This window comes from Haliotis cracherodii, unplaced genomic scaffold, assembly GCF_022045235.1.
Source record: "Haliotis cracherodii isolate W230 unplaced genomic scaffold, xgHalCrac1.p SCAF_1, whole genome shotgun sequence".
NCBI classification, from domain to species: Eukaryota; Metazoa; Mollusca; class Gastropoda; order Lepetellida; family Haliotidae; genus Haliotis; species Haliotis cracherodii.
This window is the reverse complement of record NW_027266264.1, coordinates 85,732,616-85,745,725: the sequence shown is the minus strand read 5'-3', so window position 1 is coordinate 85,745,725 and position 13,110 is coordinate 85,732,616. Positions and strand designations below refer to the sequence as shown.

The following is a 13,110-nucleotide window of genomic DNA, read 5'->3' as shown; positions in this document are numbered from 1 at the left end:
TAACACATTTATTTCTGTGTTTAGTTCATGTTACATTTTCCGTATTTCTCCATCCACGTGTATTCTTCTTAACTGTGTTAATGAAATTTAATTAAATCTCATGTATTGCAATCGCGTTGATGTAGCTAACGCCAAACCCGTTTCTATGTGATTATTGCTTGGTTCCAGGGGTATGAGTGAGGAGTGCTCCGGTCACGGCGAATGCCTCTGTGGAATGTGTCAATGTGACGGGGTAAGCATTCGAACTCATTCGCTGAGCTGAACACGTCCCTTCCCCAACACAACACCCCCCCCCCTTCCCCAACAATAACAACAAAAGGTAAACATACAATATATGTGTGATTTCAAACCATGTTTAATTCAAAACGAATCGCATCTACCCTACATCACTAACGCAATCTCTTATACCTGATATCGCATTTCTATACGTTAACATGTAATGTTTTCATTGTAGAAGTTGTATAAATACTAAATACTAATTTGTATACGTAGGCAATATTGCCTGTTGTTTATTCCAGATAGCCGGCAGGGATACGCAGGTGCGATATACGGGGCGGTTCTGTGAGTGTGACGACACGACATGTGATCTCTACCAGGGCCAAATCTGTGGAGGTGAGATCGCTGCTTCATCTGCATCTACAGTAGGCGTTTCTGAAGCGCAAAGATGGATATTGTGCTATGAAATAATTGTTCAGACGCAGTGACTGGAAACACTAATCTGTCCCCATAAAACTCAAAAGGTCCGCAATTCTTCGCAATAGCATTTCAAGACGTTTTATTGTAGAAATGTGCCATTACAGATTTGGATTGAAAACATGCTATGTTGGTAGTTATGGTTACCTCCCATAGTTATCTCACACGTACCATTTGTCACACACTTCTATATTCCCAGTTGTTAGACAGCCTGGGAGGGGGCCAGGAGGGGATTAAATAAGACAGCACCTACTGAGCGCTACCTACTGTAACTAATGGGAGTGTACCGTGGCAATACATGCTATGTTAATTCAATTTATAATGTCTCAGAAACATTGAATGGTTAACGTTAATTGCAATATTTCTAATTAAACGTGGAAAAGTAAGCCACCAGCTTATCAAATATACAACATTATCCTGAAGTCTTATGTACAGATTGTTGCTGTATCCAGAATATTTTTATCAAATAACAAAGTTGGCGGGGGATATAGAAACGGGCTCCGTCCGTCCGTCCGTCACGTTTCATTTCCGGAGCATAACTCATAAACCGTTCAATATTTGTTCATGAAACTTTGCAGGTCTGTCAAATACATGCTGAACTGGTGCCTTTTGCTATTTAGAAATTTTAGAAATTCGTATTTTTTACGTTTCCATGGCAACAAGATGGACTTAGGTTCTGTGAGGGTAGGGTTCGTTTCCGGAGCATAACTCATAAACCGTTCAATATTTGTTCATGAAACTTTGCAGGTCTGTCAAGTACATACTTAACTGGTGCCCTTTGCTATTTATAAATTTTAGAAATTTGTATTTTTTACGTTTCCATGGCAACAACATGGACTTAGCTTCTTTTTTTTTTACAATTTCCATGACAAGTTCCACCTCGGTTAAACAAGATTAGGGTTTGTTTAGATTTAATTATGTCATAAATTCTGCAACAGGGGCGGGGGATATAGCCAAGTTAGTGGCAAACTCTTGTTTACTTTGAAACCCCAATTATATTTTACGATTTTCCGCTGCATGAAACATCATATTGTAATATTTTTTACATATCACATACTTTCGGGTATTCGTAGATAAAAAAAACGACAAGACCCTTTCCATATTCATAAGAAATGTGTTAGTGAATCACTATCAAACAGTGATGATACAAGGTTTTCGCGAAAAGTTGAGCGTATCATGCCCCACCGGTGCCACCCGTCACACACATGCAAAGGCGAGTCAATTGTTCACCTGAAAAAAGACGGGAACATATGATACAAGCCAACATAGGGAATCGCATCGGATATCTTTTGTCACTGATGCGTCAAATTTGGAACTGTCCTTCATGTCTACCATAAAACCTTTTTTGAAGCTTTAAACTACTGCACCTATGCGTGATAAACATGTTTGTATGCATAAATATAAAGTGGATGCAAAAGTCAGCCATTGTTCACAACGTTATAAAGGACCGCTATTGACCATAATAAACAAAGGTCTTATATGGGCTGTTCTCCTGGCGCCAAGAGGAACAATGACATGCCCCATTTCTTGCTGGAAATCTTGAACGCGGCGTTAAACCTCAATTTACCTGACATGACTTGCTCGAAATAAAGACAGCAGTTATCTCGGGCGTCCGAGTGGTACAGTTGACAATAACACTAAGATGATTTCCCCTCTTTGAGAATGATGTTTTCATACCGTGGTTACAAGTCTGTGACATTATCGTTACGTGCAGAATACCGTCCTCATGTTACCGTGTGCTGCATGTGAACACTGCCCGGTTACCTGTAGTTCAATCCGTAGTTACCTGTAATTATGACTGTGAATACCATGCGGCGTTGACGTTTTGAATACACGAGTATGTTAAACTGATTCCCCTCACATGTCTCTACAAGCTCTGCACCCGTGATTCCTGCATGTCTCTGCAAGGAAAACAGACGTGATCCCCCCCCCCCCCCCCCTCCAAACACATGTCTCTACAAGTACTGCACAAATGTTCCCCGTATGTCTCTGCAAGTACTACACGCGTGATCCCCGCATGTCTCTGCAACTACTACACACGTGATCCCCGCATGTCTCTGCAACTACTACACACGTGATCCCCGCATGTCTCTGCAAGTACCACACACGTGATCCCCGCATGTCCCTGCAACTACTACACACGTGATCCCCGCATGTCTCTGCAAGTACCACACACGTGATCCCCATCTGTCTCTACAAGTACCACACACGTGGTCCCCATCTGTCTCTACAAGTACTGCACAGGTGGTCCCGTCATGTCTCTGCAAGTACCACACACGTGATCCCCATCTGTCTCTACAAGTACCACACACGTGGTCCCCATCTGTCTCTACAAGTACTGCACAGGTGGTCCCGTCATGTCTCTACAAGTACTACACACGTGATCCCCATCTGTCTCTACAAGTACTACACACGTGGTCCCCGCATGTCTCTGCAAGTACTGCACACGTGATCCCCACCTGTCTCTGCAAGTACTGCACACGTGGTCCCCGCATGTCTCTACAAGTACTACACACGTGATCCCCATCTGTCTCTACAAGTACTACACACGTGATCCCCATCTGTCTCTACAAGTACTGCACAGGTGGTCCCGTCATGTCTCTGCAAGTACCACACACGTGATTCCCATCTGTCTCTGCAAGTACTGCACACGTGATCCCCACCTGTCTCTACAAGTACTGCACACGTGGTCCCCGCATGTCTCTACAAGTACTACACATGTGATCCCCATCTGTCTCTACAAGTACTATACACGTGATCCCCATCTGTCTCTGCAAGTACTGCACACGTGGTCCCCACCTGTCTCTACAAGTACTGCACACGTGGTCCCCGCATGTCTCTACAAGTACTACACACGTGATCCCCATCTGTATCTACAAGTACTGCACAGGTGGTCCCGTCATGTCTCTGCAAGTACCACACACGTGATCCCCATCTGTCTCTGCAAGTACTGCACACGTGATCCCCACCTGTCTCTACAAGTACTGCACACGTGGTCCCCGCATGTCTCTACAAGTACTACACACGTGATCCCCGCATGTCTCTACAAGTACTACAAACGTGATCCCGACATGACCGATGGTCATGATTTATCAATGACTCATTGTCAATATCTCTGACCTTCTTGAGTTTATACTTTGTGTTCTTCTTTCTTTTTCTGTCTCTCAAGGAAGTAGTCGTGGATTATGTAAATGCGGCAAGTGCATGTGCTTCCCTGGCTACGCCGGACCAAGTTGCGGGATGAGCGTGGCTGTCGATAGGTGCAGAAACCCCAAAACTTCGGTAAAGTAGAAACTGACAACCCAATACACACAACACTCATCCCTCATAGTTACCACTGATCAGCGTCACGGGTGACCCAGCCCGCCGGAATTATCAATGCAGAGTTACGTCCCTTAGACGTGACAGAAACCTACGATCGTGGGTTGGAGTCGTAGACTTTGTTTCTTGTTTAGCACCATACCCGTGGTCATGGGCTTTAAGTGAATAACGCCTAAGACCTGCAAATATTCCGTATGATATTCCTGTGAAACACTGCCCGAAGCGGAGTTAACATACTGAAGTAACGCATGCTCTGTAAAACTTGTTGTTAAATCAGGCAATATGTGAAGCAGACATTACATATACTCCCTGAACATGGGATTCAGGGATGATACATGTTCCCTGGTTGGACATTTTCCCTGTAACATACACACGTGTTGGACCTTCAAAGCATCATGGGCTGTTCGTAATTTCAGATGTTGTGCAGCGGCCGCGGGCGTTGTGTCGACAACAGCTGTGAGTGTGAAGACTTGCGTGAGGTATGCATAGATTCAGTATCACAATCAGACTGCTTGTTGAGTCGTGGGGGCGGTGCGGTAGCCCACTGGTTAAAACGCTCGCTCGTCACGCCGAAAAACCGGGTTCGATTCCATAGGTACAATGTGTGAAGCCCATTTATAGTGCACCCCCCCCCCCCCCCCTCCTTCCCACACACACATCCCCCACCCCAAGACCCCGTGATATTGTTGGAATGTTGCTAAAGGCGGCCTACAACCAGACTCACTACTGTTTGTCAGGTAACGGAAATGTAATCATGTGTGGTATCGCAGGATTATTCTGCCGTGGGAAATATTCTTTTGGGAGTATTCTCGTCGGAAGTATTTTTTTCCTCAGATGTCTTCTGATGTCAAAGTAGTACTGGTATTAAGTACACTACAATTGATGTAATGAACTTAAATGAAATTTATCAGTTAGAATTGATATTAATAAGGACATACGGAACCGTTTATTTACTAAAGTCAAAATATACTGAACCGCAATAAAACGTCACCCCAAGTAACATTGCATATAAAGTTGTCATATAAATAACTGGGTAATTTTTGTCAAAGTTTCTAAAATTTAACATTACCTTGTCCTGGAAAATGAGATTTGATGATAAAAAACAAAGCAGATGACAATAAAAGCGATCGCCCAAACGCATAACGGCAACGGCCATGGTAACCCGATGCACGTGTTCCGTGCAAATTGAAATGCACATAAAAATCCACCCAGATCGGATAACATTCATTCGTTTTTGAATTGCTACCACATGCCAAGATTGACAAGAAATATAGCGACACTAAGCCCTTGGACGATTGCAAGCTGGACAAACTGCCCAGCAAGTAGCCAATGCATTTCAAGTCCACGTAAGGACCATATACAGGCTTCAACAACGGTACCAGACCACCAACACTACTGATGACTGATTGCGTAGTCAGTTTTTCTTTGGTGTACGTACAATGGACACTTTAATAAATAATGATATGCGTTTTCACATGGATCACCACATTGACATATTGGATCACATTTTACCTCTATTCTGTATAAATCATAATCTAACTGGCTTTTCATGTATCTTAATCGAGTATGATAAATATTCAACTTTCTAACGCCATAGGAAAAATATGGAGGTGCAATGACTCTTTTTGTATGTATGTCTTGAATTGGGATGTAGATGTACAATTTCTACCTGTTGCAGGAATAGTGTTCCATAACCTTACAGTTGATGGAATAAAAGAACACGTTGAGTGTTTTAATCTAGTATATGGAATCTCAATATTGTCTGAATTTCTTAAATTATATGATATATTTGAACCTACAGTGGTTGGTACAATGTCTTTAAGGTAAGTTGGGGCAATATTACTTTGTATTTTGTAGAACAAACATAGCTTGCGTTTCCTTCTTCGTTCTATTAACGTTTCCCATCCTGTTTCATAATACAGATGTGTGTGCGAAGTATACTTTGGGAGCCCAGTAACTACTCTGGCAGCTTCTAGTTGGAGATTTTCTAACTGAGTTGATAATTCTATATTACACCCATCCCACACTTCACACGCATATTCGAAATGGGGTCTTATGAAGATTGTATATACTTTATTTAATGTATTTCTGTTCAATATGAATTTTAATTTTCTCATTGAATTTAATATTTTTGTTGTTGACTTAATTATGTTATCTACGTGACAGGACCATTTTCCGTTTGATGCAAACGTTATACCCAAATGTTTATGATTTTGAACATTCTTAACTTGACATTCATCAAAGTACAAGGTAATGAGGTCTGATTCATCTTTTAAGGAAAATATAACCGCTTCTGTTTTATCTGGGTTGTAGTTAATTAACCAGCGTTTTGCCCAGTTACACAGCTTGCTCAGATTTAAATTGTGCTGTATCGTCAGCAAAGAGTCTTGTTATGCAATCTAATTCATCAGCAATGTCGTTAACAAACACAATGAATAAAAAGGGACCTAACACCGACCCCTGTGGAACGCCAGCCTTCAAAATCCTTGGCTTGGATAGAGCCCCGCTTACAAACACTGATTGAGTACGATTGCTTATGTAACTGGACAGCCATTCAAGTAAATTCCCTTTTATACCATACATTTCTAATTTGTACATAAGCCCTCTATGCCAGACACGATCAAATGCTTTTGACACATCGCAAAAAAACATGCAATATTTTTCTCTATTATCTAAAGTTATACAAATTTGATTATACAATTCAATTAATTGATGGACAGTGGAATGGCCTTTTTGAAACCCCGACTGGTATTTATATAACAATTTATTGTCATGAAAGTAGTTATAAAGATGCTTAAATACAACTCTTTCAAATACTTTACCAATACAACTAATGAGTGATATTGGTCTGTAATTTGTGATAACTGAATTCTGTTGGATATGCATTTAAAGCCAATGAATGATTGAATAACATACATAAAACAATACTAATGATGTTTACTGTTTTCTTTAATAGGTTGTTACTTTTTCTGTCTGGACCAGATGCCTTGTTAATTTGAAGACATTTTATAACGTCAGATATTTCATTTTCTGAGACAGTTAATTTGTCAAAAATACTCTAAGTGCAGTGGCCTGCCCTCAGTCCGATTTAAATCCCATTGAGCACCTGTGGGACGAGATTCAAAGACGGCTGAATGACGTCCGACCAAGGCCGACAACTGCAGCTGAACTGCGTCAGGCGTTCCTCAGAGTGTGGGCTCAAGTGCCTATGGCCTTCATCAACCGCCTCATCCATTCCATGTATCGACGTTGCACGGCACATGGCGGACACACGAGCTACTGAATTGTGATGCCATTTTCTCATGGTTTCTCATAGTGTTGTGTTTCACTTTAAGAACACTTGACACTTTAATTTCAACCTTGATGATCAGTTTTGCCCAGTTCCATATTTTTGATATGTCTCAAAGTATGTTTACAGTGTTTGGACAAATACGGTTTCTCATATATCTATCCATGGTGACGTTTCTTTTGCGGTTCAGTATGCCATTGAAAATACTCAGAACGACGTATTGTCGTTTTTCCTATAAAACTTTTGTATGTATATAGCACTTATCCAGAAAAGGATATCCAGTACCTGGTAAGCACGAAACTATCTTGCCGCCAATTGATGTATCTTTAAACGCTTTATTTCAAAATGATGTTGAGATGCTGACAGTTAACTTACTCCAGAGGACTGTTATCATTGCAGATACACTGTATCCTATACAGGATATTCGGTATACAGCATCGCTGTTCCCATGGTAAAACTATGGGAACAGAAGGATTTACATTTATAGATTAGTAATCTTTAGTATGGTTGACAGTTTCAAGTGGGTTTTCTGACAAAGCCTCTCGTGTAGTAAGAGTTACAATCATTCGAAAGCCTAATGGTGCCAATATGGTAGCGTCATTCTTTTTTAATTCGAAGTTTCTTTCTATTTCAAATATTTGGTATTTTTTTACATGTCGAGGATTTTTCTGTTACGTCGCTAATATTTTCATAATTTCATTTTTTTCGTTACTTCGAATATTTTTATCTGAAACTCGAAATTTCGATTTTCTTTTTCTTAAGTCAAATGTTTTTTGGTAATTTCACCAGTTTTCTCGTAATTTGAATTTATTTCATAGTAATTGAAATCACGAGAAACTAATTCAAACAACGAGATAAAGCCTTGTAATTTCGATTATCTAAAATGAATTTGAAATAACCAGAAAATAATCGAAATAAAGTGAGAAAAAATTGAAATTTCAAGAAAACAATCAAAGAAATGAGAAACAATTCGAAATTTCTTGAAAATTATTGAAATACAAGAATACAATCGAAATTTCGAGTTTTTGAGATATGTTTGAAATAGCTTGAAAATATTTCAAGCAGCGAGAAAAATTCGTAGTTTCGAGAAAATAATTGAAATTACGAGAAAATATTGGGGGCAATGCGAAAAATTCACTGAAATAACAACAAATTTCGATTTAAAAATATGTAAATTATGCCACCAAAGTGGCATCCTATTAAGCTTCGTACCATCACAACATGACGATTTAGTTTGAAACATTAAGTGGCAGTCTCATCAATTCTTTAAGTTAAGTGATGAAAGCGTATCTTCTCTATATTTAGCCTACTACAGGTGACTACAGCTTTCGGTCAAGACCTTAGTCGTCCTGCCTCGGTCAGATATTGGCTTTCCCTTTCTTTTCATATACCCACTTTGACATATATACACTGTTTACATTATTCCAGCATGTTTACCTACATGACATTGCTTCATCTTGTATACGCCTTAACGCTGTATGTCACGTGCTTTTGTAACGTTGCAGCAAGAATCTGGAAGACGAAGGATAACCGGCCAGTATTGCCAGTGTGACAGTGGCTCCTGTAGTTATTTTAATAGGAAAATCTGCGGTGGTAAGTGAAATTTGTTCCACACTGTGTCACCATATACAAATAACATAGAAATCTCCATCTTTCGTAATTGCTTTGCTAGAATTGTTAATCACCAAAGCTCGGTCAAGTGGGGCACATGCCCACGATATTTCCTCATGCCAACCATTTGAAATTTCAATATTGCGCCCGAAACATCAAGGATAACGAATTAGTGGAATGTCATGTCCCATTAATCAAATATACTCGTCCCAACATCAGCCTTCCAGAATACGGTGTGTCCGACTGAAATGGCCCGGGGAAAGGGGTTTGACTGTATTTGCTTTAGTGGCATACGTTATATATAAAGTTGTTTATTTGTTTGGCTTGAAGACCACAGTTCCATAGTGCAATATATACTATGAATACAGCGGATAAGTACTACTTTATCATTTACAAAAGTATCAAGATTTTGCAGAATCTTCAGCTTGCGAAATATATGAACTGATTGTCATGTACATTAAAATACGTTTATAACAAACACCCTTATAACGAACTGACGGATATTACGATATTAATTTTCGGTCCCGGCCATTTGCTGTATAGATGTTGTATATATGCTTATAACGAACTACGGTTATAACGAACAAAATAAATTAGGATATGGTAATCTTTATATGATAGTATTGCTATCAATCAGACTAAATCTGTTTCCATTTTCAGCGCCGTAAAACATTTAATAATACAACATATAATAACAACCTCATCAAAATTACGATGATGTTCTTATTTTAAAAATTTTCAACCGTTGAATATTTTAAGGCATAACATACTGTTTATACAATAAATAGGACGTACATTTGCTGTGTGGCATACTTCTGGTCCATTGTTGTTGAAATTACACCTTGGTTGTATAGCTGATAGAGAACACTGAGGCATTCCTAAGTCCCTGCCCAAACCACGAGCGTAATCTGAATTCATGTTACCCATTTATTTCTATTTCCGATATCACTTGCATTTTCAGCGAGATGAGGCAACATCTTTTTCGTTTTTGATGGATATTGACATGACCACATGTATTTAAGTTTTACAATATAAGACGTTATGACGCCAGAAAATGTACTGGATTTCTTCAGCATTCTACGTACAATGTCATTCTATGTTAAGCGAACTCAAGAAAATGTACTTGAAGTGTTATTGTACAATCATATTTGAATGGCTCATACCTCAGGTCTATATGAAAGTGCAAAAATGACAGATGTTAAAATGTCAATAAACATTCTGAACTTAAAATGACCTTTTTGGCTTTCAAAACCATGTTATTAAATGACAGTTACCAGGTTAATTTGCCAGAAGGTTGCCAGAACAATGACATACCCAAATAATTATATGATGACGATACCTCGAGGAGCGAACATTTGTAAGTTCACTATTCTTGCTGGCGGGAATCGACTTCGTAGGTGTGTTGTTCGAATCCAGTTGTCTTGTCGATTATTGGTTACGCGTGGCCTGCCACTCCGAGGATGGTCTCTGACTGCATTCGTCTGTTGCCAACGTTGCCATAAACACCAAATGGTGTTAAATTGTCTTGCAACATCACGTTGACGCTGATTTTCTGACAGGCGTGGCATTTCGTAATGTTGAATAATTGCGTAATTTTGTTGTTTTTCTGAGTGGTTGTTGTCAGCACGATGCTAAACAATGCATATGGAATCCCGTTAACGCACATGTTTTTATACCCATTCTTCGGTAGTGAAATGCATGGGGCTTGCATAAAAGTCAACTTTTGCATGGAATGCATGCTTTTCTATAGCAGTTGCGTTTTTGTGACTTGATTCCATACATGTACTACAATAATGAAAACCAAACTTTACTTGTTTGAAAAATACTCTAAAATATTGTTGTCATAGGAACGTTTGTTGTTGAGTATATGAATTGTGCTTCCAAAAACCTAATTAGTCATACATTCTACCATGACATTGATGAATCCTTGATTCGAATTGGTTAAAAAGAGGTTTCCTTTTTGCTACAGAAACCCTTTTCAAATATACTAAGCATTTTCACCAAAAGAAACCGTGCGTATGAGTGCCTACATGTCGATTCATAAAAAAATGGCTGCCGATTGATCACCCCCCATATGAACTCTAAAACGTATCTATATTTCCTCTATAATACGCTGGGTCACAAATACAAGCCAGGTCTCAAATACACGCCGAGTCAAGGGCTCTCGGGAAATAAATAGACGACCTAGCGTCTAATAGAGGAAATACGGTAGTTTGATATCGGATGTTTTTGGTGTTCTAGGCCGCAACCCTGACTGATTTCTACAACCTGTCCGCCTTACAATGGAAATAGAATGTTCGATTTCCAAGAACTGAAATTGCAATATCTGTCTTTGGACTAAGTTTGGAGTGTTATTTGTCAACTTCCTTTTGAAAACTATGTGTTTTGAACACTTTTTGAACTACTCAAGACTATGGTGTTTTTAATCTTGAACTTTTGTAATATTTGTGTACTATGCTTATCGTAAGAAGCGACTAAAGGGATCGGGTGTTTAGGCTCGCTGACTTGGTTGATACATGTCATCAATCCCAATTGCGTGGATCGATGCTCATGATATTAATCACTGGATTGTCTCGACCACACTCGATTATTTACAGACCGCGGACATATAGCTGGAATATTGCTGAGTGCGGCGTTAAACAACAAACAAACAAACAAACCAGCCTGTGACCACTTTTCGGAATGTTGTAAGATTGCGGACCTTTGTACCCTGTGTTATGCGTTGCAAGAGTGCACCGTCTTCAAAGCGTTGTTGCCGTTATGGTAGAATGGAGATAAACTGACTGTGTTTTGAAATTTGATGTGATCCAACTGTAGAGTAGATACCTCATATTTATTCTTTCCAAATGAAGATAAGAGGTATCTATACTCTACAGTGGGACATCAAATTTCAAAATGATATTCCCATTTCACAAATGTGAAAATGATGCACTGAGAAAGATAAAAGAGTTATTTGATTAATTTACACAAAGGAAAAAGTTAAGCACATCCCTATTTCTGAATCATGGCAAAAATCATGGCGTAGGATGACTGACCACAGGAGCTGGGCGATACCAATGCCATAGGATAGAACAAATAACGAAGATATTGGTGACTTGTGATTTACTGACAAAAACATCCTGAACACAGGTACTGTTTTTGACCTTAGACAACACCTCAAAAATGTATGGAGCTGCAGGATTAAGTAAAAGAGTCACGTTTGATGTTTCATGTGAAAATTTTCCTTAAAGTCTCTACTTGACATGACACGAGAAACAGATCAGTAGCGGGAATAACCGCCACGTGCCCGGACGACGCATGCCACCCTACGTCTCATGCCTCAGACGTTGGATCTGTTGATGGGTCAACAACAACAACAACAACAACAACAACAACAACAACCACTCCTGATGCAATGCTGCTTCCAATTGGTGTAAATCATGTTCAGGAGGATCTCGTGCCTGTATGCGCCGCCCCAGAATATCCCAAACATGTTCAAGGGGGTTCAAATCTGGGCTCATTGCTGGCAGGGTAGAGTCGTTATTGCATTGGCCCTCGTGTAATTCACGACTGCATGCGAACGATGAGGCCTGGCATTGTCATCCATGTACTGAGGTCGAGTAGCAAGAGGGTGGTTGTCAAAATGAGGAACGACGACTGGCCTCAAAACGTCCCGGATGTACTGAGCCCCTGATAAGTTGCCCCTTATGGTGACCAAATCCAACCTGCAATCATGAGAGATACATCCCGAAACCATTACCGAGCCCCCGCCGTATGCAACAGTCGGTTTAATGTTCCTGGGGATGTAGGCCGTGTTCCGGGGCCTTCAAACTCTCGTTCTTCCATCAGTGACGTGGAGCAGAAAGCGACTTTCGTCTGACCAATGGATCCGTCTCCAAGTTCTCAGATTCCAGTTCTGTGCGCAATACACCATGCTAAACGAGCAGCTTTATGGTGATCTCTCAACAAGGGACGCTTTGTGACTCGTCTAGCTCTCAGTCCTGTTTCAGACGAGTACTTGTTAAAAAGGGTTCTCGGCGTATGAGACGAAGAAGGTCCCTGTCTTCGCGATGTGTCGTCACAGGAGGTCTTCCGCATCTGGGACGGTCCTGTACATCACCGGTCTGAGCATGTTTCTCAACTAAACGGCTTACAACTGTGTGATGATACCCCAAATTCCGACCAATGGCATTACAAGGCATTCCTGCGTTATGCAT

At 40.2% G+C, this 13,110-nt stretch overlaps 1 protein-coding gene across 1 annotated transcript in view; it reads left to right on the top strand.

The window, feature by feature from the left end:
- The window catches only part of LOC139470211 (uncharacterized integrin beta-like protein C05D9.3), a 41,113-nt gene that overhangs the window by 19,208 nt on the left and 8,795 nt on the right, over window positions 1–13,110 (top strand). Inside the window, exons 13-17 of the mRNA XM_071252532.1 lie at window positions 169–232; window positions 519–612; window positions 3,863–3,975; window positions 4,431–4,493; window positions 8,809–8,896. Coding sequence (XP_071108633.1) covers window positions 169–232; window positions 519–612; window positions 3,863–3,975; window positions 4,431–4,493; window positions 8,809–8,896 — 422 coding nt within the window. The remainder of the gene's footprint in view (window positions 1–168; window positions 233–518; window positions 613–3,862; window positions 3,976–4,430; window positions 4,494–8,808; window positions 8,897–13,110) is intronic.